The sequence below is a fragment of the Primulina eburnea genome, chromosome 11 (assembly GCF_022965805.1).
Source record: "Primulina eburnea isolate SZY01 chromosome 11, ASM2296580v1, whole genome shotgun sequence".
In the NCBI taxonomy this organism is placed as follows: Eukaryota; Viridiplantae; Streptophyta; class Magnoliopsida; order Lamiales; family Gesneriaceae; genus Primulina; species Primulina eburnea.
In genome coordinates, this window is record NC_133111.1 from 7,292,580 (window position 1) to 7,316,537 (window position 23,958).

Here is a 23,958-nt window from a genome sequence, read left to right on the forward strand (position 1 = left end):
CTCAAACTTTTCACAAAAGTAACGTCAGCGTTACAATCTCTCATATTCTCAATGTTCAGGAAAAGACAACTACAAGCTTCATGTTGTCGCATAATGGCTAGATGGTCAGTATGAGCTACACATGATAGATCTGGACATCAGACTTCAAAGAAATGAAAAGGAAAGATATACCATACTCTCAATGATTGTATTCAGCTTCTTCACACAACATCAGAGATATCTATGGGTACGCTCGTAACAGCATTCGGCCTATTTCATCTAAGTAAAGAAGCTACAAGGTAAAGTAACGGTAGTTGTTTATCAGCAAGAAACAAATCCCATTTGGCTCATTAGCTTGTCACTCCTTCCACATATCAGCAAACTCATCAACCTCTAATGGATTCTCCAGCTCGTGCATTTTCCTCCTGGTTTTGGCTTTAACTTTCTTTGCATACTTACCAGCCTGTTGCCTCTTCGCCAATGAGCGAATCTACAAGAGTTTGAAATAAGATCAATAAATGTTAGAGGTATGCAAAATTTTAGTTCAACCAAACCAACCAATTTATTTATTCAGTAAATTTGTTATTACATTTTCTGAATAACGAGAATTTAGAGGGAAATTTTTTTTAACGCAAGTTTCGATTTGGTTGGTTTGATATTTTTATTATTTAGGTTAGGTTAGTTTCTATGAAAGTTCATTTCAGCTGGTTCGGTTATTTCAGAACTAAATTCGGTTTATTCGGCTTTAGAAAGAGTAGTGGATTGGAAATGGAACCAACTACTCATCCCGAATAAATTCTGAGGTGGTAAGAATCATCTGCCAAGGAACTCCATATTTACTAATTAATATCAACCTATAATATCGATAGGCAAGACCAAGAACTGCGGAACAATACCAACCTGATTTGGCGAAACATAAAATGGATTTTCATATAGGGTTGGACCCCCAAAGCTGCCACCAAATATCTTAATTGGCTTCAAACAAAATCTCGGCCCAACCTACCATAGGAACAATTTGACAATCAAATACAAATAGCACATATCATTTAGTATACCAAAACATGGTGTTGTGTTACAAACCTCAACTAAAGTCATCTTCTCCAAGTCCCCACGATCAACTTTTTGTGTTCCAACATGCGGGCATGATATCTTCAAAAAAAAAAAAAAAAAAAGAAGATAGGTCGTTATCTAAATATTTGAACCTAGGTGGTTTATTAATAAAATGAAATAAACATAAAAGCTGTAGTAGAAGCTTAAGCAACCTTAACAAATTTGGAATAGTAACCTGAGCTAACTTGTGTGGCGAAAAAGGATAATGAAGAGAGAGATCATGAATCATTTGAATACAAATCAAGTATTCATTTAGATTTGATTGGGTTTCAAGACTATTTTGAATATTAAATGGAGTAAAATGTGCCATCATTTGATAACTGTTGTCATATAAAATGAACTGAAAAAGGAAAATGTAGTAGTGGCAGACTAATAAACAAGACTGAAGCTGCACAATCAAACTAGCTCGCGAGATATGTTCTTCAATGCTGAAGATCATAAAGTAAATAAAAAGGAGATCATATAAGCAATAACCTAATAAAGAAAGAATCTAAAGGCCGGACATTTCACATCAGCAAAATATTCAATCCTCGCTAATTTACATCATCAAAAGATCAAGTTATGATTGTTCATGACAAAAGTGTCACCAACCTGGTAATTTCGGAACCATATATGATCATCAGCAACTGAGAAGACAAAGACATGATCGTGGTATGGTTTAGATTTCCGGTGGTCCTTTGGGATGCCAAAAATCTGAATAAAGGGAAACAAAATTGAAGAAATTGAAAATATAGATGCTTAGAGTTGTGAAGAAACTAATTACCAGTAATAAGGAACAAATGAAAAAATGCAACAATTCACAAACTTCAGTCTAAAAAGGAGCATAGCCATCAGCTAAACGCTAATTGATTCAAAACAAAGCAGGGAACAATCGTGCCATGCTCAATTAGTGTACTTGTTCATGACAAAAGATTAAAATTCTAGTACATCAAATGACTCACTATGTCACTCTTCAGATCAAACAATTGCAAAATGTATATAAAATGTTAAATTATTCCACAACAATCTTCAGCATCATGATACAATCTACTCCACAGAAACCTACTCCAAAATAATCTTCAACATCATCATACGATGTACTGTACGGAAATACCCAAAAAACATTAAAAAAAAGGAATGACAATGAATGAAATTCATTTTAAAATTTGATGCGACTATCATCAAAGCAATTTTTCTGTTTTAGGCTAAACCAACACAATTGACATTTTCCCAATTCCAAAAGCCTCCAAACAAAATACACATGAGAAATGTCAAATATTTTGTGTACAAAGCAAAGCTGTGTAATGGGAAGTCAAACCTGCATAATCAGCTCCTTTAACAGCTTCCAGTGAGGCTTTTGATCGAAATTCGAGGAAAAGGTCAGGATGGGGCGAGAACCCTTGAGATGATTTCCAGTAAGTTTCAGTTCTTCCTTCGTGTGCACTTAAAAACATAAAGAAAATTTCAACAACAAGGATAACTACCTCACTCTCTTAAAAAATAATACAGGAAAGGAGGTGGCATTCATCAACCACATGAACCAGTGGTCAAACATTTAAAACAATCGATACATACCCGCATTGACTAAAAACTTGACAGACGGGCCATTGGGGCACTTGGCCATCCATAAATAGAGATCCCTACCTTTTCTACACTGAAAAAAAAAATGAAAAAGTGTAAACGAGAATATGAATCAAACATGCATATAAATAATGAAATTGGAATTTTCTAACCACATGCTGATGTTAGTGAAAATAAGACAAGTAAGAATTGATGAGAAAAAAATGCAGCTTTACACAAAAATGTTACTGATTCCAAAGACTGTAAGGTAGCCATAGTTCAACATGCCCAATCCACAACCAAAAATAATATTGAGAAGTATCAATCATGTAATACTTGTCACCTCAAAAAACAAACAAGAATTGCAACTCTTCAGCTCGACCAGCTCATTCAAAGCCGTGCCTTTGCTATTCTTTGACTCGACCTTGTTATCTTTCTTACAGTGAGGTAACAGATCCACCAAATTCAACATCAAATGCCGATACCTAGTCATCCCAATCCCAAACAAAGTAATAATTAAGCAAACAAACAAAACAACCAAGTACACCGAAACTGAAATTTTAAGCAATATACCATACCTGAAACTTATGCGGCGTGTGCAAGTGACCAATACTTTCTCCTTATTCCTAAAACCGGCAGGAGCGATATCATTTTCTTTAACACCCTCATTACTGTCTTTAAAGCCAAGAAGAGTCCGTTTAGGCCTTTCTTCTGCAATTTCTTCCTTGTTCGCAATGGCGGCAGCATCCGTTTCACTGTGTTTTCGCTTCTTCCCCATTTCGAATACCAAGATTTTCACTTTAAGGTACCGAAAACTTGCAGAGAATCGGTGCAAACAAACAAAGACCCTAAACCCTCTAAAATTGGATAATTGGGCTTGGTAACGGGCCCAAATATTAGCTGCCCCTGAAATTATTATAATTACACAATAACCCCTCAAAACATAAATTATATCAATTTACTCCCTACAACTATAAAGTATACACACTTAACAACATTTAAATTATTAATCATTTAATAGATTGAATATTTGCAAACAGAGTTATTTAATGATAAAAAGCGTTTACTGAATGAATGAAAGCTATATGAAATTATAGTATATAATAAATCGAGTAAAAACCAAAGGGTGTGAATATCTTTTCATTTGACAAGTCCAAGCTTTTCTGTTCTTGTCAACATGGTATGTTCTATTTTGGATCCATTAATGGTTACTAATGCATCCAACACTCAAGAGGTATAAGAACTCTATGAACGACGATTTTTGTGACAGATAAAGCGTCGTTATGACATTATTGACGGTTTTAGCGACGGTTTTCCGCAACATCGGTAAAGTCATTGTCGCTAAATATTGCGACGGTTTCTCAACTCTTCTCTCTAATTAGCGACGGAATTAGCGATTGTTTTTAAAAATAACCGTCGCTAAATTAGCGACGGTTTAGAGAACAAATGTCGCTAATTAAATATCGTCGCTAATTTGACGACGGTTAGAAACCGTCGCTACTTAGCTTCAATTTATCTTCAAAAATCGTCGCTAATTCTGTTTTTAATTAGCGACGGTTGTTTTCATATTCTGTTGCTAGTTGTTTCGTTATTATAAAAAAATGTTGTTTTATAATTTCTTTAAGTAAAATTTATTTTAAAAATTATTTATACAAATATTTTAATAATCTACTCAACTCATTTAAATTAATGATTTTCAAATTTATAAATAATGTATGAAACAATTTAAATATTTCGATAATAAGTAAACAACAAAATTGTTTAAGAGAGAAAAATATGTTACATAGATAATGGCCAAATTTATAGACAATTTGTGACGATTCAATTTGCGACGGTTTCTCTGAAAACCGTCGTTATTGGCGACGATTTATTTAAATCGTCGCTTGAACTGTCACCGAGTTAAATCGGTGACGGTTCATAAAATTGTCGCTATTAGCGACGGGTTTCTGGAAAAAGGTCATTAATTATAGCGACAACCGTCGATAATTAGGGACGGTTTCAGCAAAATCGTGGCTAATTAGCGATGGTTTCTGCATGACCGTCGCTAATTTGCGACAGATCTCGACAGTTCCATTGCAATGTAGCTAATAAGCGACGGTTTATCATAACTCGTCACTAATCAGCGAAGTTTTTTTTAAACCGTCGCTATTCAGCGACATTTTATATACTATCGCTAATATTTGCGACGGTTGTAATAAAACCATCGCAAATAAAATATTTCCAAAACCGTCGCAAAATTTTGCCCAAATTGTCGTTAATATCTGATTTTTTTTTGTAGTCGACTTACACTCGAGAAGATGAAGGAGAGGTGCTAGAATATGATCAAGTTCGTACTGAAGGAGATAAGCAATAACTTAAATAGAGTATCGTTGATCGGGTTGTGACGGATTGAACCATTCACTTTCAAGCTATGCAGAATACTTTGGCTTCTGTTTGGAGACCGGTTAAAGGAATGTGTATTAAATCTATATATTTTTCAGTTCTATCCATGGTTGGACGAAACGGGAACCTTGACGAGGTTCCGGGGTATATAGGTTGATGGCTTGTATCGGCGTTTCATATACCGAAAACGGGGATTTAATGGCAGAACGAAACGAAACAGAAGAGATTTGTACAGCTGCAACAAGAACAAAAAATATGTGTGTAATTTTGAGCACATGCATTGTAGGTCCTAATACACGTATCTTTGCTTTCTAGTACAAATAATGCAATTTTGAGCACATGCATTGTGTGGCTTTTTGGACAATTCACAGTTGCATGATGCTCCAAATAGTAGCACATGCAATCATGCGTTATTGGACCTAAAGCACGTATCTTTCCTATAGATACATTGAATTTTTCTCAAAACAATTAAAGGATTGCAGCTGATGCCTGGTAGATTTCTCCCTTTGATAACTCTCATCTCTCCGCCAGCATAAAAACAGCTTCACCTCTATTGGAAGCTGCTTCGGCAGGAAAGTACAACTGCCAAGAAAAGTTCAACTTCTCCATGTAACGTTTCGAGACGCGAACGCACAAAGGCTTCACCATTTTCTTGTACTTTTGCACCACTTCTTTTGTCAATTTTCTGTTTCCTGAGGTTGCTGTTGAATTACAATCTTATTTATTATTTCTTCGTTCATTTGCCGCCATGGTTACCTCTTTGAGCTATTATCTCTGGTAAATAAAGAGACAAAAGGCATTCTTACTTCCTCAGATTTACACAGCAGGGACAATCTTGCATCGCCACCACCGTACACCGCCGGTTATAGGTAAGCCAACCACTAACTTTAATTTTTTTTTAGATTATATAACTCAATTTGTTTATTTAAATTATTGTCTGAAATTTTAGACTTCGTATTTCGTATTGTTATTGACTATCCTATTTTTCTTCACTTTGCCTGAATATATATGGTCTAGCTCATATTGAATTTTGGGTTTTGTGTGTACGTGTATATATATTTGTGTGTGTGTGTGTGTGTGTTTGTTGGGCTTAATGTTCATACAAAATGGTAGTGAATAAATTATTACAGTTTGATTTTTGCTTAATTCGAATATATTTCGTTAGATTTGTGTGAATATATGTAGTTGGACTTGATATATATATAAATTATAGTGAATTTATTACTTAATTATGTGTACATGATTATAATTTCTAAAATATAATATAAATACTATATCATCTAAATTGACTCAACGACTTTTATTAATAATAGTTTGGCTCAAATATTAATCCAACTATAAGTTTGTATTATATAATTGTTAAAAACATATTCAAACATTCTTGAAAAAGAGAAAAAAAACAACCAATTTTTTTCTACTTATATTTTTGTGCATTTAAATAAATATATATTATTATATATTTGGTTTATTATTTTAAAATGCAAATTAGTTACACTTTCTTCTTGATACAATTTATCAATTTCTTTATTTTAAAGTGCAAATCGGTAAATTCTATGAACAATGGCTCCAAAACTCGATATTGGTTGGGAGTTTGGTAAATCCATCGGAGGTGATAAAAAGACAATACAATGCAAACTTTGCGGAAAAATTATAACTGGTGGAATTACAAGATTAAAGCAACATATTGCTCATGTTGCTTGAAATGTTGAGTCATGCATTAACTCCAAAAGAAATATCATTGATGTTCTGGAAACATCTTCAAAATACTAAGAACGAGAGAAATTTAATCAAAAAAAGAAAGAAATTGTTATTAATGCAATTCAACAGAGCATACATGGACTCGATAATTGCAGTGACAGTGGAGATGATGATAAATTTGATAACACCTATGAAGAAACTTTAAAAGATATGGAAAATAGGGCACTGCGAAAAGAAATGAAAGAAAGTCGTAGAACAAGAGCATTTGAGGAAGATAAGCAAAACCGATATGATTCGGGTAAATAAATATTTTATTTTTATAGTTGATGCATATCCGATATGGTTCAAAATTAATGTATCATTTTAAAAACTTATTTTTAATGGAGTAATATAAAAATTCTGATTAGATTATATTATTTAATTTCAGGAAATGTTGGTGGTAGTTCATCATCACCAAGTGCAAATCCCAATTTAAGAAAACAGATGACTCGTAGCTTTAGCATACGAGAGGGAGCTCAGGTTACTATCAAAAGGGATTGATTCTTACATGTTTTCATCAAAACGAAAGAGTATAAAAAATTGGTTTGCTCCTGAAAATGTCAAAGATGTTGGGAAGGCTATTTCAAAATAGTTTATATACAATGCAATTTCATTTCATGCAGCAGATAATGGTCCATACTACCAAGCAATGATTAATACCATCGCAGATGTTGGACCTGGAGTACAAGGTCCTTCGGGACGTCAAATAGGTGGTGTTTTCCTGGAAGATGGGGTAGAAGATATCACTATATATTTGAATACATTAAAATCCAAATGGCCAAAATATGGATGTACAATAATGTGTGATGGTTGGATCACACGCAACAAGCATCCTATCATTAATTTCATGATATACTGCGATCGCAACATGATATTTCATAGTTCAGTGGATTGCACAAACAAAAGAAAGACAGCCGATTTTATATTATCTCTTTTGAATAATGTTATTGATGATATTGGAGAAGAAAATGTTGTACATGTGGTTACAGATAGTGAAAGTGCAAACAAAGCTGCTGGACAAAAATTGATGATTGAAAAACCTCACATGTTTTGCCCACCTTGTGCTGCACACTGCATTGATCTATGCTTGAAGATATTGGTAAGATGACAAAGGTAAAGAGGTGCATTGATAAAGCAAAGCAAATAACAAATTTTATATACAATAGTGACAAAATCGTGAACTTAATGAAAATCTACACAAATGATCGTGAATTGTTGAGACCTAGAATCACTACAAAGGTAAAGAGGTGCATTGATAAAGCATAGCAAATAACAAATTTTATATACAATAGTGACAAAATCGTGAAATTAATGAAAATCTACACAAATGATCGTGAATTGTTGAGACCTGGAATCACTCGCTTTTCTACTGAATTTATTTCTTTAGAAAGTCTCGTCTGGTATTGTCAAGATTTGAAGAGATTGTGCACTTCAGTTGATTGGCATGAGTACAACAATACAAGCAAGAGAAGAAAAGATGTCGAAAGAATTACATCGATCATTTTGGACACAAAAGTTTGTAATTCGGTTCATGATATATGCACAGCAATGGAACCTCTCGTCAAAGTTTTGAAATTGGTTGATCAAGACAACAAGCCAACACTGTCGATTATATATGAAGCAATGGATAGAGCTAAATTATCTATAAAAGAAAGTGTGAAAGACTGGCAATTGTACTGGGATGTGATTGATAAGCGTTGGTATAATCAATTACACCAACACCTACATGCTGCAGGTAAAATTAGATTATATTTACAAAAAATAGATCCATTGTTGTGGTTATCGTTATATAATTTTAAATTTGTGTGCTTTTAGCATATTTTCTCAATTCAATGCTCCAATATTCTGGAACCTGTGTTTACACTGATGAAGTAAGACGAGGATTGAAGACAGTAATCAAAAGACTAGAGCCCGATTTAAATACACAAGATGCAATGATTAATGAGGTATGATATTTATAATTTTTGTTTAAAATATTTTATATCCAGTATACTATAGTTTTTATCAAACATGTTTCACAGATTAAATTGTTTACTGAACAAATTTGAGAGTTTGGATCCCCACTTGCAAAAATGGCGGTTAAAAAAAGTCTTCCAGGTTTGAATTTCTTTATGTTTTTTCATAGATAATAAAGTTAAACAATATATATCATATGTTTCATTTTTCAACTGAATGGTGAAATGAGTATGGTGAAGAAGCTCCCCACCTAAGAAAACTTGCAATTAAAGTTCTCAGTCAAACATGTTCATCTTCTGGTTGTGAGAGAAATTGAAGCACATGGTCTTTAATACATACTAAGCTTCGCAATCGTTTGGCGATTGAAAAATTGCATAAATTGGTATATGTCCATTACAATATGCGGTTAAGAGTACGGTTAAGAGTACGAAATTTGATGCAAAAAAGTGGAGATGATGGTTACTATAGTCCTATAGATCTTGATCACATATTCAAAGATGATGATATTTTAAATGAATGGACTAGAGATAATAAACCCTCTGTGCTGCAAGACGATGACTTAGAATGGTTAGATCAAGGTCATGAAATATCAAATGCCCAAGAGAGCAACAAGAACAAAAACAATGAGGGCACCTCAAGATTATCAAAAGGAAAAAGAATCATATTAAATGAAAGTGATGAAACTGACAATGAAGATAAAAGTGACGACAATGATGATAGTGGTGATGGGAACAATCGGTAAAGTGGCAAAAAACATGGAGATGCTGATCAAGCATGTCAAGATGATCAATATGATACTGGCATGTCATGGGCACGGGGGAAAAAGAATTATTATGCAACACAAGACACTGATCATATGTATCGTCCTGGGATAGAAGAACAACGTCGCTTTTTATCAAGTTTGACAGGGTTCTCGAGTGCTGAAGATGATGAACATTTTAGTGGATCTTCAGATCCATATATGCGTGTTGAAGAGAAAATAAAAAATTAGGGCATGGGGGGTCACCATCAATTTCAGTTTGCAGATGATTCGAGAAATTACCATTGGAGCTCTCAAGATTTTGGTCGTGGTGCCATTGGATATAATGAACCAGACTTTGGGTATTCTCATGATTATAGCACAAGACATGATGATTTATCACCTCATGATTATGGATCACCTCAATTCACCGGTTCTAGGAATAATCAATTTGAGAGATTTTCTAATAGTGGCCGAAATAAATATCATAATCCTCAAGCACCAGCAGCCACTGGTATTAGACATGATGGTCATGGTTCTATATCTTCAAGTGAGGCCAGTAATTCTTTTTGTTGGGATCGAATAGGGGTAATCGTTGTGCTACAATAGCTCGGTTCTTGAAATATTGAATACCGATGAATTAAATCGAGTTTGGTTAAAAACCAAGCGGAAGATACTCAAAATAATCCTTCGTAGAAACTGATTAAATATTTTGTAAACCATTTAAAATATATGCAAGTTGAATGAGTAAAAATATTTTAGTTGAAGTATTTTATCAAATACTTGGTATGCAATATTTTGTATTTGAAGAACACATAAAATGCTTCAACCATGCATCCTTAAAACAATTTAAATGATAAGTAAATACAATAAACAAATAGACATGAATTTGTTTATGGATGTTCGGAGATTTCAAACACTCCTACGTCACCCTTTCTTACCCTTGGGAAGGATTCACTAGAAGACTTTGATTTATACAACACTTTGTACAAACCCATTCAGCTAGGACTTACCCACTGCCTAAACTGAACTCCTAACACTCAAGATTGTAGGCAGCACACCTCACAATCAGTATATTGTTTAATGTCTCATATGCAAAGACTACATACACAAGTATATTGTATTTGTGCAAGACTCACTCAACTAAACTTTGAAGTTCAACTCTCTTATATATGTGTGAGTGATTGTATGTGAGGAATTTATCCTTTAAAGTGTACATCTCAAATGTATCCTCACACAAGAGCTTGTGCTCTCAACTAGCTGATTTCTTCATGCTAACTGCTATTGCTTTGAATCCACTTCAAAAGCTTTTTTTTTATCTTCAATATGTTGTATTTATAAACCCCAACAATGATATATACGTTAGACACAAGAATATGATCCTTTGGAAAGTTTATGTAATGTTTCTGAAATTGCAACGGTCAAATTCAACTTGCTAGACATTTTCCCGACTGGTCAACTCTGGTCAACTGATCAAGTCTGATCAACTCAACTGGTCGTTCAGTTCAACTGGTCAGCAGCTGGTTCAGTTCAGTCCAGTTGGTCAACTGCTGGTTCAGTTCAGCTGGTGTGCTGAAATCAGCCTAGCTGATTTCAGTTTGTGCAGTACCAGTAGCTTTATCGTCATTTATCAGCATCGTAAGCTTCGATTCAGACTTTAACTTCTGAAGATGATTTGTAGATCTTTGTCTTATCTTTCCAACGCATACTGAATCGCTTCATTTCGATAACCGAGCTGAGAGATATGACCAAAATACCTCAGCTGCTCAAACCCGACTGATTGCTGTTTTCGTGTGATCAGTTCGGTAATTGAGCATTCAGTTAGACCATGATAACATCCGATTTTTGCCCAACTGACGCGAGATATGACTTGTTCTAAATTGAGTTTTCTGATCAGTCCAATTGGCGGATTGTCATTTGAATCCTCCAACTGGGAGATATCATCAAAACACCGAAGTTCGCCAGAAATTCAGTTTGTGCAGAATTCGGTTTCAGTTTGCTTCTTGTGTTAACAAATTCACACTTGAGTAGATATGTTAGAAACACAATAACAAGTTTTGTTAACATCAAATTCAAGATTGCGAACTTGAAAAGTTCCAACATTTTGGACATCAAGAATTTGGAGACTACCATCGACGTGACGATACATTATTAAATTCTCCCTCATTACACCATATGCATTCAGTTTCAAATCCACTATTCAATGCATATCCACTAGGACAATTTAACAATGGTTTATATCAGCAACCATATGGTGGAGATCAATTTTCTCAACTGAATCCCGAAGAAGAATACACTAATGATTTTGTTTCTCCACGTCATTCCTCATGGTATTAGTCTCGATGATATAATATTTACATGTACTTTTCTATATAAATGTTTGTTTTCATCAACTTATATTTCATTTCTCATTGTTATTTTATTATCATATGATATGAGTCATTTAATAAGCTTAACATTAATTTCACTAGGAACATTGGAAAACAAAGCACATCGGTTGATGTGAGATGGTGAATCTTGAGTCTTCTTCCCGTTGCATCCATCAATGAAAGACTAATAAAGAAGAGACCGCAAGTCAACTATTTTTATTGAAAAATTTTCTTTACAAATTGTGAAAAAAAACTAAGTTAATTATAAAATATTTCTATTTCAATTGATGTTAAATAATTTGTAACATCACTTTATATAAGATTTGATGCTTATTTATTAGTCTATCACTTTAAATTGATTCAAATTTGTGTGAACTTATATATATCCAATCGAAAATATTTTAAAGTCTAATTAATTAAATACAAATAATTTTTAATAGTATATTTAATTTTTGATATGGTTGGAAATTTTTTAAATATAATGACGATATAAATTGTGTTCAATAATATTTTAATTTCTTATTTACATCAAATAATCTATTTAAATGATATTTATTTTAATTTTCATATTTCTAAATATTTTCCAAAATTTTTAATTTTTATATATTTATAATAATTTTTTTTAAATATCCGTTCCGCGACTGTTCCGCGAAATTTCATTGTAACTGGAAAGTTAGCATCCGTTCCGATCTCCGCGACCGTGACAACGAACCATGGTTCTATCATGATTTGGATGTAGCAAGAGTCCTTCAAGATGGTCCATGGACTTTTGACCAATACTTTTTTGTACTGGCTCAACTTCATTTTTGTATGATGTTCAGATTCCTCTTGTCCAATGTTTTAATTCAGCAAAGTTAAAAAAACAAAATACTCTATGTAGAGGTGGCCACATCAGATCATAGCGCCATTTTTCTGAAGGTGGTTGTTGATACTAGAAAAAAATCAAAGGTTTTTGGCTTTGAGAATGCTTGGCTTTTGGAACCGGAGTGTCGTGAGGTGGTCTGGGAATGATGGACAAAAGGGAATGGAGAAGATATTCAAAGGCAACTAGCGATATGTGGCAAGTACTTAGAGATTTGGGGCAACAAAGTTAAATGAAGATTTAAGCATGAGATAAGCCACTGCAGAGAAAATTTGAAATTTCTGAAGAGAATGAGAAGTGATTTGGCTGATGCACAAATAGTGGAAACCAAACACTAGCTGGATCGTCTATTAGCTCAAGAGGAAGCACTTTGGAAGAAGCGTGCAAAACTATTTTGGCTTCATGCAGGCGATGCTAATACCAGACTTTTTTCATAATTATGGTTCTTCTCGTGGATGGAAAAGCACTATTGTACAGCTTAAAGATGATACAGGAAGGAGCTGTTCTTAGTGTAGGTGTCTATGAACCAATTTTGGCGTAGGCTTTATTACGTCTAATGTAAAAAAAATCTTTATTTTAATAATATTTTACGATTTCATTCAATTATTTCATTTACTTTATTTATACACTAATGTAAACTGGATAGATAAAGTCTTTGAATATATAAGAGATACCATGAGATTTACCTTTCAAAGTAAGATCATGAAACTCAGGAAACATAACATATATTCTAATCAGGTTTCCTAATCGAATCAGCCGCCTAAAATTAGGGTAAATGTGGCTTGAGCTTGAGACTTATATCTGTGATATAGAAGTCGTATTTCAATAGTAAGGGCATAGTCCATTCATACAAATGAATGATCATTTGATGATATACTGAATAACTTCCCATTGGAATGTCCAAGTAGTTATCATTTATCCAATAGAATAGTCCACTGTTATGATTGTACATCATTAGTCCTTTGACCAATGACAACATAAAGGTTCTACGTACTAGCATGTATTTTTATCTGTTTATCGACTCCAGCAAGGGTCATCAGGTGGTAAGGTTGTATGTAGTTTTGAAATATGTAGGAACAAATGCATTGTAGTCGTGGATTCGTCGTTTGCCCAAGGGTGAAAATATAATATGTGATCTGATAAGTTCATAGAGCAAGGAATCTTTTTCTAGCATAAGAAATATGCATTATTTTGGAAAGGTGTTTTCCAGTTGTACATATCATGTCACTATTATTACTCAAAGATACATCACATCATTATCGAATTCATATGCAACTCTCGATAAACCAATGATTGCTATCATCGATACCTGAGGGATCATGGAGCGATGCTACTAGACGCTCCTACCATGATCTATTTGGTGCAATCAGAAATGAGTTATGATATTCTTGATCCAGATGTTGATGAAAAGAATTGGACTAATTAGGGTAAGCCCGAATTAGAATAAATTTTATTCTGAATCACATAGAGTGTAAACCCACCGCAAGTTGTATCGTTGAACCATTGAGGGTCATAAAAATATCATATTATGTGTTTTCTTTAAGATAGTCCAAGTTCAAAGAGTTAAATTTGATGATTGCGGTTTTGATGTAGAAACAAAAATGTATCTATAAATATATCATGGATTTTCAAAAATTGATTAACATATGATATAATGAGAATTTAATTAATGAAATTTAAGAATCCTAAGGACACTAGAAATAGGAATCATAGTAACATAGAACTTGTGTTTTTTTGAATAAATTTGTTATCAAATGTTGATAACAACACACACTACACAACAAAATTCCTCTTCTCCTCCCAAAAAAGTCTCGGCCATCATGAAAATTTTGAAGAAAAATTTTGGGCCTTGTGCTTCCACCTCCACCGCACCGACTCCGGATTTCTGAAATTCGTGAATCCTAGTCTCAATGTAGAAATTGTTTGAAATCTCTAATGCGATCCAAACAAAAAATAGAGTATCTGATCATGGACTTCGTTAGGCGATCAAAAGAGGGAGATATGTTCGAATGAATATACAAGGACTATCTCCGCTTAAAATCAGAAACAGTTTGGAGTAAGCGTAATATACGTAAAGATAACCATTCTAACCAAATGAATGTTTCAATTCGTATGACGCCCAATGAAAATTTCGATGTCGAAACTAAAATTTTTAAACTTTCCCTGCGTTTTGAATGTGATAAAACAGTACTCCAACAATTATTTGGGGCTTCCTTGTCTTATTGGTCATAAAAAATCTAAAGTTTTTGCTTTTCTCAAGGAGAAAGCTTGGAGTCGTATGCACGGTTGGAGGCATAAATTCTTATCTCAAGCAGGTAAAGACGTTCTTTTAAAAGAGGTCGTACAAAATCTCTCAACTTACAGGTATAGATAGATATGAGGGGATCCAGGTGTTAGAGTAGATGTCATGCAAGCCAATAGTTGGCTAGAGATTTTATCTACTCAGTTGTAATTAACAATATTTATTTTAATATAATTGTCGTTTCATGGTCTCGTTTTACTTTATCTATATACACATACAATAGACATATATATTGATTATAATGTAATACAAATTAATTGTAATTCAATCTTGAAGCTCATTTGTAAATACTGTATATTCTAAATTTGTGAGGCTCATTTATTCTAATGACAATTAATTATCAAACAATAATTATTTGATTTAAAGCAGCAGCGGAAAAAAAAGGTTTAAAATACTTTAAAATGGACCTCAGGGCCTAGAAAAAATTCGACATGACATCCTCACAAATAGAACATCCAAAAAACTCAAGCAGCAGTTTATATCAAAATATACTTCGAATAGAGTCATTTAAAAAAAAAAAACCGAATTCAAACAACATATAGCTGCATTGTCCAGAACTAAGCAGAAATTAAAACTTACCAAATACTCTCCAGATCATAAAAACGACAGATTCGACTCAAAACATCACAAAAACAACCAAATATCACTACAGATACATTGGGATCTCCCCGAAAAATAAACTACAACACAAGACTAAAACAAACTTCAAGAGATACATATAGGCTAACTGGGAGACTCTACTGAATAGAACCAAGCAATCCAGCCTCAATCCCGAGCTCCACTGGCGAAACCTCGGCCTGATGCTGCAAAACGACTTGGGAGATCTACCATGGTGCCCAATAGCAACCACAGCAGCCCCACCAGAAACTGAGGTAATGATTCTGGTATAATACAGTTCAACAATAGCAACAATAAACATAAATTATGCATAATCGTATAATAAAATGTAATATGCAATGCATGAACGGCTCAACGACAATCGGGATAACATGAGCCAATAAACGGTACGATAACAACAGGAATAATGCTCGAGCAATAACTCATGGAGCTACATCGTCATGCAGCTAACCACGGAATTGTTCGATTACATCTACGGTCTCATGTGTATAGGCCTATCAGCCACACCATAATCCCGAGATAAACAACAATGCTATATAACAAATGATATCAACAACGGGCTAACAAGAACGATATGGCTCAACATTAATATTACAGTAGTAGGCCATATGCTAAATGTCAATAATATGACACAAAATAAACATATACCACAACGAATGCATTTAACAACTTACAACAGTCAATAAATCATAGATACTATCCGTGCAACGCATAATGACAATTAAAACACAATTTATGTTTTACCGTCGTATGTTATTGAGTTGTAACATACTTATACCAACTTGAAAAATCCAAATATCGACTTTAATTCAAGATCCTCGGCCTAAACAAAACAATAATAAGCCGATCATGAAAACTACGTTCTATTCTCATGTCCGATTTGGCACTAAAGAGCATAAAATTCATATTTCGCTCAATATTAACTCAAATCAATATATGCCTACTGGAAATGAAAGAAAATCAATTATCTAAGTTTTTGCAGTTGAAACAATATTCAAATTCTCAATCATTTGAACCCAACATTACATTGAACTCAAGATATCAAATCTGTTCTTGGACAAAATTCTAGCCGCTGAGCAGTTTCAGTAAAACGAGCACAACTCTCTCCATTCTTGATAGAATTTAATGATTCTGATACCATTTCGAAGTAATTCGAAGATCTACAACTTTCATTTGAACCAAATTTCAAATTCCAATTGACTATTCTCGAATTACATAAGCATTTTTACACAACTCAATTGCAGAATTCGGTTTTGACACATTTTGATAGAAAAATCATAACAAATCTATTTCTTAATGGAATTTCATTTTTCTAGCGGCTATAGAAAGCTAACAAATAGCTCTACAAGTTCTATTTGAACAACAAGTCAAGATTATTAGTGCACAATACATGAAAAATCGAAATCAGAAGTAAAATATGGAATTTTTGGACCCGGGAAACACAAGATTCGAAGCTTACTCTAGTTGCTAGCGGTCTCAAGGTGAAGCTCGCCGGAGATGACGACGGAAAACACTATTCACGACCAAAAACTGAACTGTAAACTAGCTAGAAAATGCGGGAACAACAAGATAAAAGTTAAGCTTCAAATCCTTGCTCAAAATAATCTAAAGAACCAAGAAAAACGAAGCTATAGCTCATCTAAGGTCGAACAAGAAACTCACATAGGAGCAGCCACAAAAAGGCTCGAATGGGGCTGAAACTAGCATCAAAAGTAGCAATTCATGGTTCAAAACGAAGCTACTGATGTCAGGAAGACAACCCCTCAAACCGTTTGATATTTCAACACTGGACGGGAAAGTTATGGCGTCTCCAAGATGGAGGTGCTGAAAGTGACGGGAAATGGAGATGGGTTACGGGAATGGGTTTGGGAAAAGGTTTCTTCATTCTCTCTCTAATAAGGTAAGTTGTGTGTATATGTATATGTATATAATGTAATATTCATGTCCTTTTTATCCTGGTTTTGCATTTATTTTCTCTAACTTGTTATTTCTATCTCTATATGTATTTTATATAGTTTTAACTCTGATATTCTAAAATACATATTTTTAACACGCATTCAAAAATTAGTTGGCATAAATAATTAATTTATCAAGTCCATAATTATTCTAATAATGCAAATTATTGGGTAATATATTCTAGGGCCTTACAAAATCCGTTTCTAGTCGATTCAGCAGCCTAAAACAAGGATAAAGGCCGCTTGAGCTTGAGACTAGCATATGTGATGTTTTGTACCGTATTTCAGGGTAAGGGAATAGAGATGCCCAATCATGTAGATGTGTAATCATATGATGATTGTATTGAACAACCCTCCCTCGGACTTTCCATAATTACTCTAATAATTCCAATTATTGGGTAATATATCTAGGGCCTTACAAATTCGTTCCTAGTCGATTCAGCAACCTAAAACAAGGATAAAGGTCGCTTGAGCTTGAGACTAGCATATGTGAAGTTGTGTGCCGTATTTCAGGGTAAGGGAATAGAGATGCCCAATCATGTAGATGGATAATCATATGATGATTGTATTGAACAACCCTCCCTCGGACTTTCCAAATGGTTATCATTCATCGAGAGGAAAAATATGTGGTTTGTGATTGTACATAATTAGTCCTTACAACCCGGGACAACACTGATGCTCTACATATTATTATTTTTCTTTGAATCATTTACTGACTCTGCGAGGGCACAAGGTGGCGAGGTTGGGTGCAATTAAGATATGTGTAAGAGCCAATGTATTGTAGTCGGGAATTCACCGCTTACCTACGGGTGTGGATATCATATATAATCTAACGAAATAGTAGTACATGAATCTTTGTCAGAGTGTAAGATATACATTAAGGATAAGGGTTCTCCAGTTTCGCGTGCGACGACACTAAGAATATTTCATGATTGTATCGCACAGCTATCGAATCTAATATGCAATCCTCGATGAACCAATTGTTGCATATTCAATCGGGATATATGAGATGAAGAGACTGTATTGTACGTTAATTATAACCAATTGGTTCTTGCAGGCACTATCAGTGATACCTAGGGAATCATGAGACAATGCTACTAGATGCTCTTACCATGAATCGATGGGTTTTTAATTAGAAAATGATTTCTGACATTCTCATTATCAAATGTTAATGCATGGAATGAGGCAAATTATGGTAAGCCCGAATAAAAGAAAATGTCATGAATCACAAAGAGTCGTGAACTCACGGTTAGCTATATCCATGAACCTTTAAGGGTCACACAAGCATTAGATCATTTGTTCTCGTTGAGATAATAATTCAAGGAGTTGAACTTATATAAAAATTATGAGATAGTAAATTCAAGGAGTTGAATTTATGCTAATCAGAATTTGGAGAGAATAAATTAAAGGAGTTCAATTTTAAAAAATTGAGAATTTAAAATATTAAACACAAAGGTTGATTTTATTAAATATTAAATTAAATATAGTGAAAAGTATATATATTGGACTTGTAGGAGTACTAGTCCAACATGCTAAATAATTAAAGTTCTGAATATATTTTAATATAATTAATTAAACTAGTTGTACTAGTCCAATTAATTTAGCACATTAAGTGTGTGTTTGGTTGAGTGGATTAAATAAGGATAGATTAATAGTCAAATATTTATCGTTAAAATTTTAAGTTGTTTTAATAATCATTTTGACCCGGTTTAATATCCAATTTTATGGATAACTATTTGATTAATAAGAAACCCTTGACACATAATTAAGGTAATTAGGTCAAAGATTCATAATTAAGTAAAGAGGCAAAAATAAAACCCTAGCCTCCACATTACTCAAATTTTCGAAAACTCTCGTCTCCACCCTATAAGAGATTTCGGCCACCCCTAGAAAAATTAGGGTTCGAGCAGCCTCTTGTTTTTTTTTTAATCTCAAACGCTAAAATATTTTCTAAATTCTAATGCAATTTAATAGAGAAACAAACGATCCAATCGTGGACTCGATAGGAGGATTGAAAAAGGAATTCAAGAAGATTGTTCTTAGAAAATACTACAAAAACTATATCTGTTAACCACAAAATAGTTGGTGCCAAGTGATTTATTCACTAAAAGTAAATTCACAAACGTCATTTGAATGATTTTATTGTTTAAACTATACGAGTATCCAAAAGCATTATTTAAATGTCAAATAGAATTTTAAAAACTTTCGAACACGAGAAAATATAATGATTCATAATGCATTCCTGAGTTGATTCAAGTGGTGCCCAATCTGTCATCATAAATCTGAAGACGACTTTCACGCTTTGCTTCTTTGTTATTCAGCGAGAAATGTTTGGTGTCTCACCCCTATCGATAACAAAGTTGGTGCGGCGAGCTCGATGATCGAGTGGTGGAATAATATTATCACAACACGTAGTAAGTACCATGGAAGCTGAGCTCACGGCAGCAGTTATGTGGTGTATTTGGAAAAATCGCAATGATGTTGTGTGGAATGGGCATTGCCAACCTGCTTCTTATATCGTTATCTCCCTGGTGTGTTTTATACTACTTTGGCGATTAGGGAGGCCCTTAGTTGGATAAAACACCAGCAGCTTCCCAACATCTTAGTGAAGACAGATCATGCTCTTATATATGGTAGTGCAACCTTCGACTTCTCGGGCCTCAGATTCATCCCGTCTGGGTTGATAATCGAAGATTGTAACATCTTAGCACTAGATATATAATCTTGTATTTTTCCATTTATGAAAAGATCTGCGAACCAAGCCGCTCATATAATAGCCGGGAGTGTTGGTTCGATGGCTGGTTTTGTAGGTTGAAAGTGTTGGTTCTATGGCTGGTCTTGTAGGCTGGTTTCAACCGTCAATTACTTTTGTTTCTGAGATCTAGTTTAATAATATGCTTTGATTTTATCCCCTCAAAAAAAAAAAAGAGTAGGCATATTAATCTTATTTTAATTTGAAAAATATTACTTTTTATGCTAAAAGTATTACTTTTTATCGTGAATATCGGTAAGGTTGACTCGTCTCACAGATAAAGATTTGTGAAACCATCTCACAAGAGACATACTCATATTTATGAGATGTAAATTTGGCTCTTGGTAAATTATTTTGAAGTTGAATCAATTATTTCACAAAATTCCTAAAAAGTTGCTATAAACATAACAATATAACGTAATGGTATATCCATCATGTATAATCTAAGATGAAGTTAATAAAATCAAATCAAAGAACTCAAAATTATTATATAGAAAGAATCCGGAAAAGAAAATAAATTCAAATATCTTGATATTTATCCATTCATATTATTACGAGCTAAACTATATGAGACGAAAAGTAACTAAAAAATAACAAAATAAATGCAATTATGAGAAGAGCATGAATTGATATATAAAAATTAAGAGCCGTAATTTATAACAATGATGAATTAACAGTCATGATTCATATATTCTATATCCATTTCAGTGCACAAATGTATCAAACAAAAGAAAAGGAAGACAAATAGCAAACACTCATTCCACTGCACTGACTTAAATGAAACATTGTGCAGACGAACCACACATTTATAGTTTTTTATTTGATATCAGACTCACTTGTACGTCGCCATGCCAACACCGGCTTCTCCACCGCCGCCATAAGGCGTGTAGCTTCCCCTAGCCTTGGAGTAGTTGACGTAATAAAACTCCGATAGTAGGCAAAACAACAGAACAAACACCGCGCCTGCCGCAAATACTCCCCTTCTCACAGTCTCACAAGTGGGAGGGTTATCAAAAAATTTTACAGTGTATTTGTAGTGATAAGCATTTCTCACAGAACCCGCTAACAAGCATGACTCCGCGATGAAAAATGTCACCCTGCATAAGATTTTAATATTTTGGTCACGCGTAAAATACATAATGTAGATAAAGTAAATCTCAGGGCATACTTTATCTATGCCACTTGAGAGCATCAAGGATAAGAATTTCAACACGTTTACAATTTATGCACTAGAATCGGCACAATAATGACACTGAAACTACTTTTCACCCCATGGAATTATCGGCAGTTCTTGATAGAAGTTCCACATTGACTCCACAACAGCTGAACAGCATCTTCAGATCAACTAGCATATTTTTTTCTGTTATGCTCTTATAATGAGTTTAAAGTGCATGCATAAAATACTAAGATCGGTGGAAGACATACATCGTAGACCTCCATTGACAACAGTTTTTCATAAGTGTGCAGTGATACTTAAATATCTTCTATCTAATAGACGACTAGTGGCTTCAATAGTGGATTTAAGGCTTAACAATATGAAAGTGCAAAAATATGACATGGAAATCATTTTTCACTCGATAATTTATCGAGTGTGTGAAAGAAGATACTGAGAGAACATGAATTGTTCTAGTGATACTGCATCTTCAATCATGTTCCCAACATTTCATATATTTCCAATTTTCATCACAAAATATTATCATTTCAAATATGCTAGTGATGAGTGTGTACCAGACAAAGATGAAAAGAAGGCATGCACAAGCTCTTGAACCTCCAGGATTTAAAGACTTCCCAAAGCAGAAGCATCGGCTCGCGATCATTATAAGTACCTGGCTGATTAGGACAAACAGAAACGCACCCACACCAAATCCAGTTGCAATATCGGAATCATAAACACAATACTGATAATTATCTTCGCTATCTTTCTTCACCACTCCCTGTCAACAGTCATAAGACTCAGAAATTTAGAGAACAAAGAAGATGAAAGAAAGACAGCATTATATTAAGCTCAGATGCCAGTTTATAATCAATAAATAGAAGGAAGCATAGCAGAGGTCCAAACTTAGTTCAAGTATTACTGCTTCACCATCACTGATAGACTTCTGATCAAGTTTTTACGAGTCAAATGCTGAAGGCATTGTGTCCATAAGCTCTTAGGATGTGTCTATGAGGAATAACTATCCTATATGTTTCTTATTTCTCATGGTACATAAGCAGTTTGAACCATATTTATGGCATTTTTTGTTCACCACACAATTTCAGTGGTTTCCTTGAATTTAGTCATTGCACATCGCAATGTAATAATCAACCTCGAGAGAGATGCATCACATTATTAAAAAACCATGGAAAAGAAGGCTTGTATATTGGAATACTTGACACAGCAAACGCCCAAGCTTGATCCCCAACAGTTAAGGTCCTAACTTATTGTCCACCAGCTAACATACGCACAAACAAGTTTTATGCGTGTTAAATGGATTTATGCCATCGTTAGTTTTCTTTGTTCTGTGGCTCAATGCTAGTCTATGACTCCCCAGTTTCAAGATAGAGGAGATTGCATTATCCGCTGAAGTTTCCTATGGTTTTATTTCAAACTTACTGACACAAAGATACAACCAAAATCACTTGATTACAGATAATATATGTCCGAAGAAATCGTTAGTAAACTCGGTAAATACTATTGACACGCCACACATATTCAATCTATGCAAGATCATCATATCAGATTAATACATCTTCACAAAAGAACATTGCACCAACAAGCTGTCAGTTTGTCAACAAAACGTAACAGTGGGCTTATCATTAAATGCCCGAGAATAGTTTAGGCACCTCCATTTCATTTTGCCAAGTCCCAAATGAAATGGCAAGCTGGAGGCAATGGAATGCCAAACTAAAATCTTTATTTCAAATTTGTTTTTTAACTAAAGGGCGTTCTCTCTAGTGTAGCCAGTACTGGATCCGAGCACTTCACCGACAAATTCTCAAGATTCCCAACTCAAGTGCCGAATAATATCAAAACCCTTCATGTTCATCTCTGTTGCACTCTCCATACCACATGCATTCATGATTCCCGACCCATTTCAAGAAATTCATATCGTAATCAGTTCGGAAAACAACAAAACGGATCAGGAAAGCAAATGATGAAAAAAGAACTTACAGTACTTCTTCTCTGTTCAGCAGCAACAGCCAAGCCAAAAGCAATTAAATCGAAGATAAAAACGATAATCCTTAACACTTTAGAAGCCATTGTTGAAGTGGGAAAAGGAGACAGATTCTCAAGTAGACAAGAACACGCGCATCAAAACCAGATCTAACATTTTACTCAACGGCAACCTGTTGAGTGAGTGGGAAGCTGTGACAGCTTGCCCAATTAATGCTACCAAAAAAATTTATATTTTATATATATATATATATATATATATATATATATATATATATATATATAAGTTTTGATATAACATGTATATCTATCGTGTACATTTATCTCGTCTATTTACATAACGAAACAGACATTAACCTTTATTTTTTTAAAATAGGTATCTTGTGAAATGATGTCACGAATTTTTATCGGTAAGACGGGTTAACCTAACCGATTTTCACAATAAAAAATAATGTTATTAGCATAAAAATTAATATTTTTTCATGGATGACCCAAATAAGATAT

At 34.0% G+C, this 23,958-nt stretch overlaps 3 protein-coding genes and 1 long non-coding RNA gene across 5 annotated transcripts; 2 read left to right on the plus strand and 2 right to left on the minus strand.

The window, feature by feature from the left end:
• Positions 1-45: 45 nt before the first annotated feature.
• Positions 46-3,490, minus strand: LOC140805077 (ribosome biogenesis protein BRX1 homolog 2-like). The gene is made up of 8 exons (XM_073161262.1): positions 3,207-3,490; positions 2,972-3,113; positions 2,644-2,722; positions 2,387-2,511; positions 1,681-1,782; positions 1,060-1,128; positions 880-978; positions 46-469 (listed from the first exon to the last, which is right to left on the minus strand). The coding sequence occupies exons 1-8, from the start codon at positions 3,404-3,406 to the stop codon at positions 338-340; spliced, it is 948 nt and encodes a 315-aa protein (XP_073017363.1). The 5' UTR covers positions 3,407-3,490; the 3' UTR covers positions 46-337.
• Positions 3,491-5,263: 1,773 nt separating this feature from the next.
• On the plus strand, positions 5,264-7,974 carry LOC140805138 (uncharacterized). Its single transcript, XR_012112281.1, has 3 exons — positions 5,264-5,879; positions 6,864-7,006; positions 7,136-7,974. It is a non-coding gene; the product is annotated as an uncharacterized lncRNA (long non-coding RNA).
• A 175-nt stretch (positions 7,975-8,149) lies between these two features.
• Positions 8,150-12,122, plus strand: LOC140804952 (uncharacterized). Of its 2 annotated transcripts, XM_073161118.1 has the most exons (4): positions 8,150-8,482; positions 8,563-8,693; positions 8,769-8,844; positions 11,687-12,122. In XM_073161118.1, the coding sequence occupies exons 1-3, from the start codon at positions 8,296-8,298 to the stop codon at positions 8,793-8,795; spliced, it is 345 nt and encodes a 114-aa protein (XP_073017219.1). In that variant the 5' UTR covers positions 8,150-8,295; the 3' UTR covers positions 8,796-8,844; positions 11,687-12,122. The 2 variants fall into 2 exon arrangements, with proteins under 2 accessions (XP_073017219.1, XP_073017218.1); XM_073161117.1 differs by lacking the exon at positions 11,687-12,122 and having other exon boundaries at positions 8,152-8,482; positions 8,769-9,404.
• An 8,812-nt stretch (positions 12,123-20,934) lies between these two features.
• LOC140805026 (uncharacterized) lies at positions 20,935-23,664 on the minus strand. Its single transcript, XM_073161205.1, has 3 exons — positions 23,452-23,664; positions 22,029-22,234; positions 20,935-21,397 (listed from the first exon to the last, which is right to left on the minus strand). Exons 1-3 carry the CDS (start codon positions 23,539-23,541, stop codon positions 21,133-21,135), a joined length of 561 nt encoding a protein of 186 aa, XP_073017306.1. The 5' UTR covers positions 23,542-23,664; the 3' UTR covers positions 20,935-21,132.
• Positions 23,665-23,958: the final 294 nt, after the last annotated feature.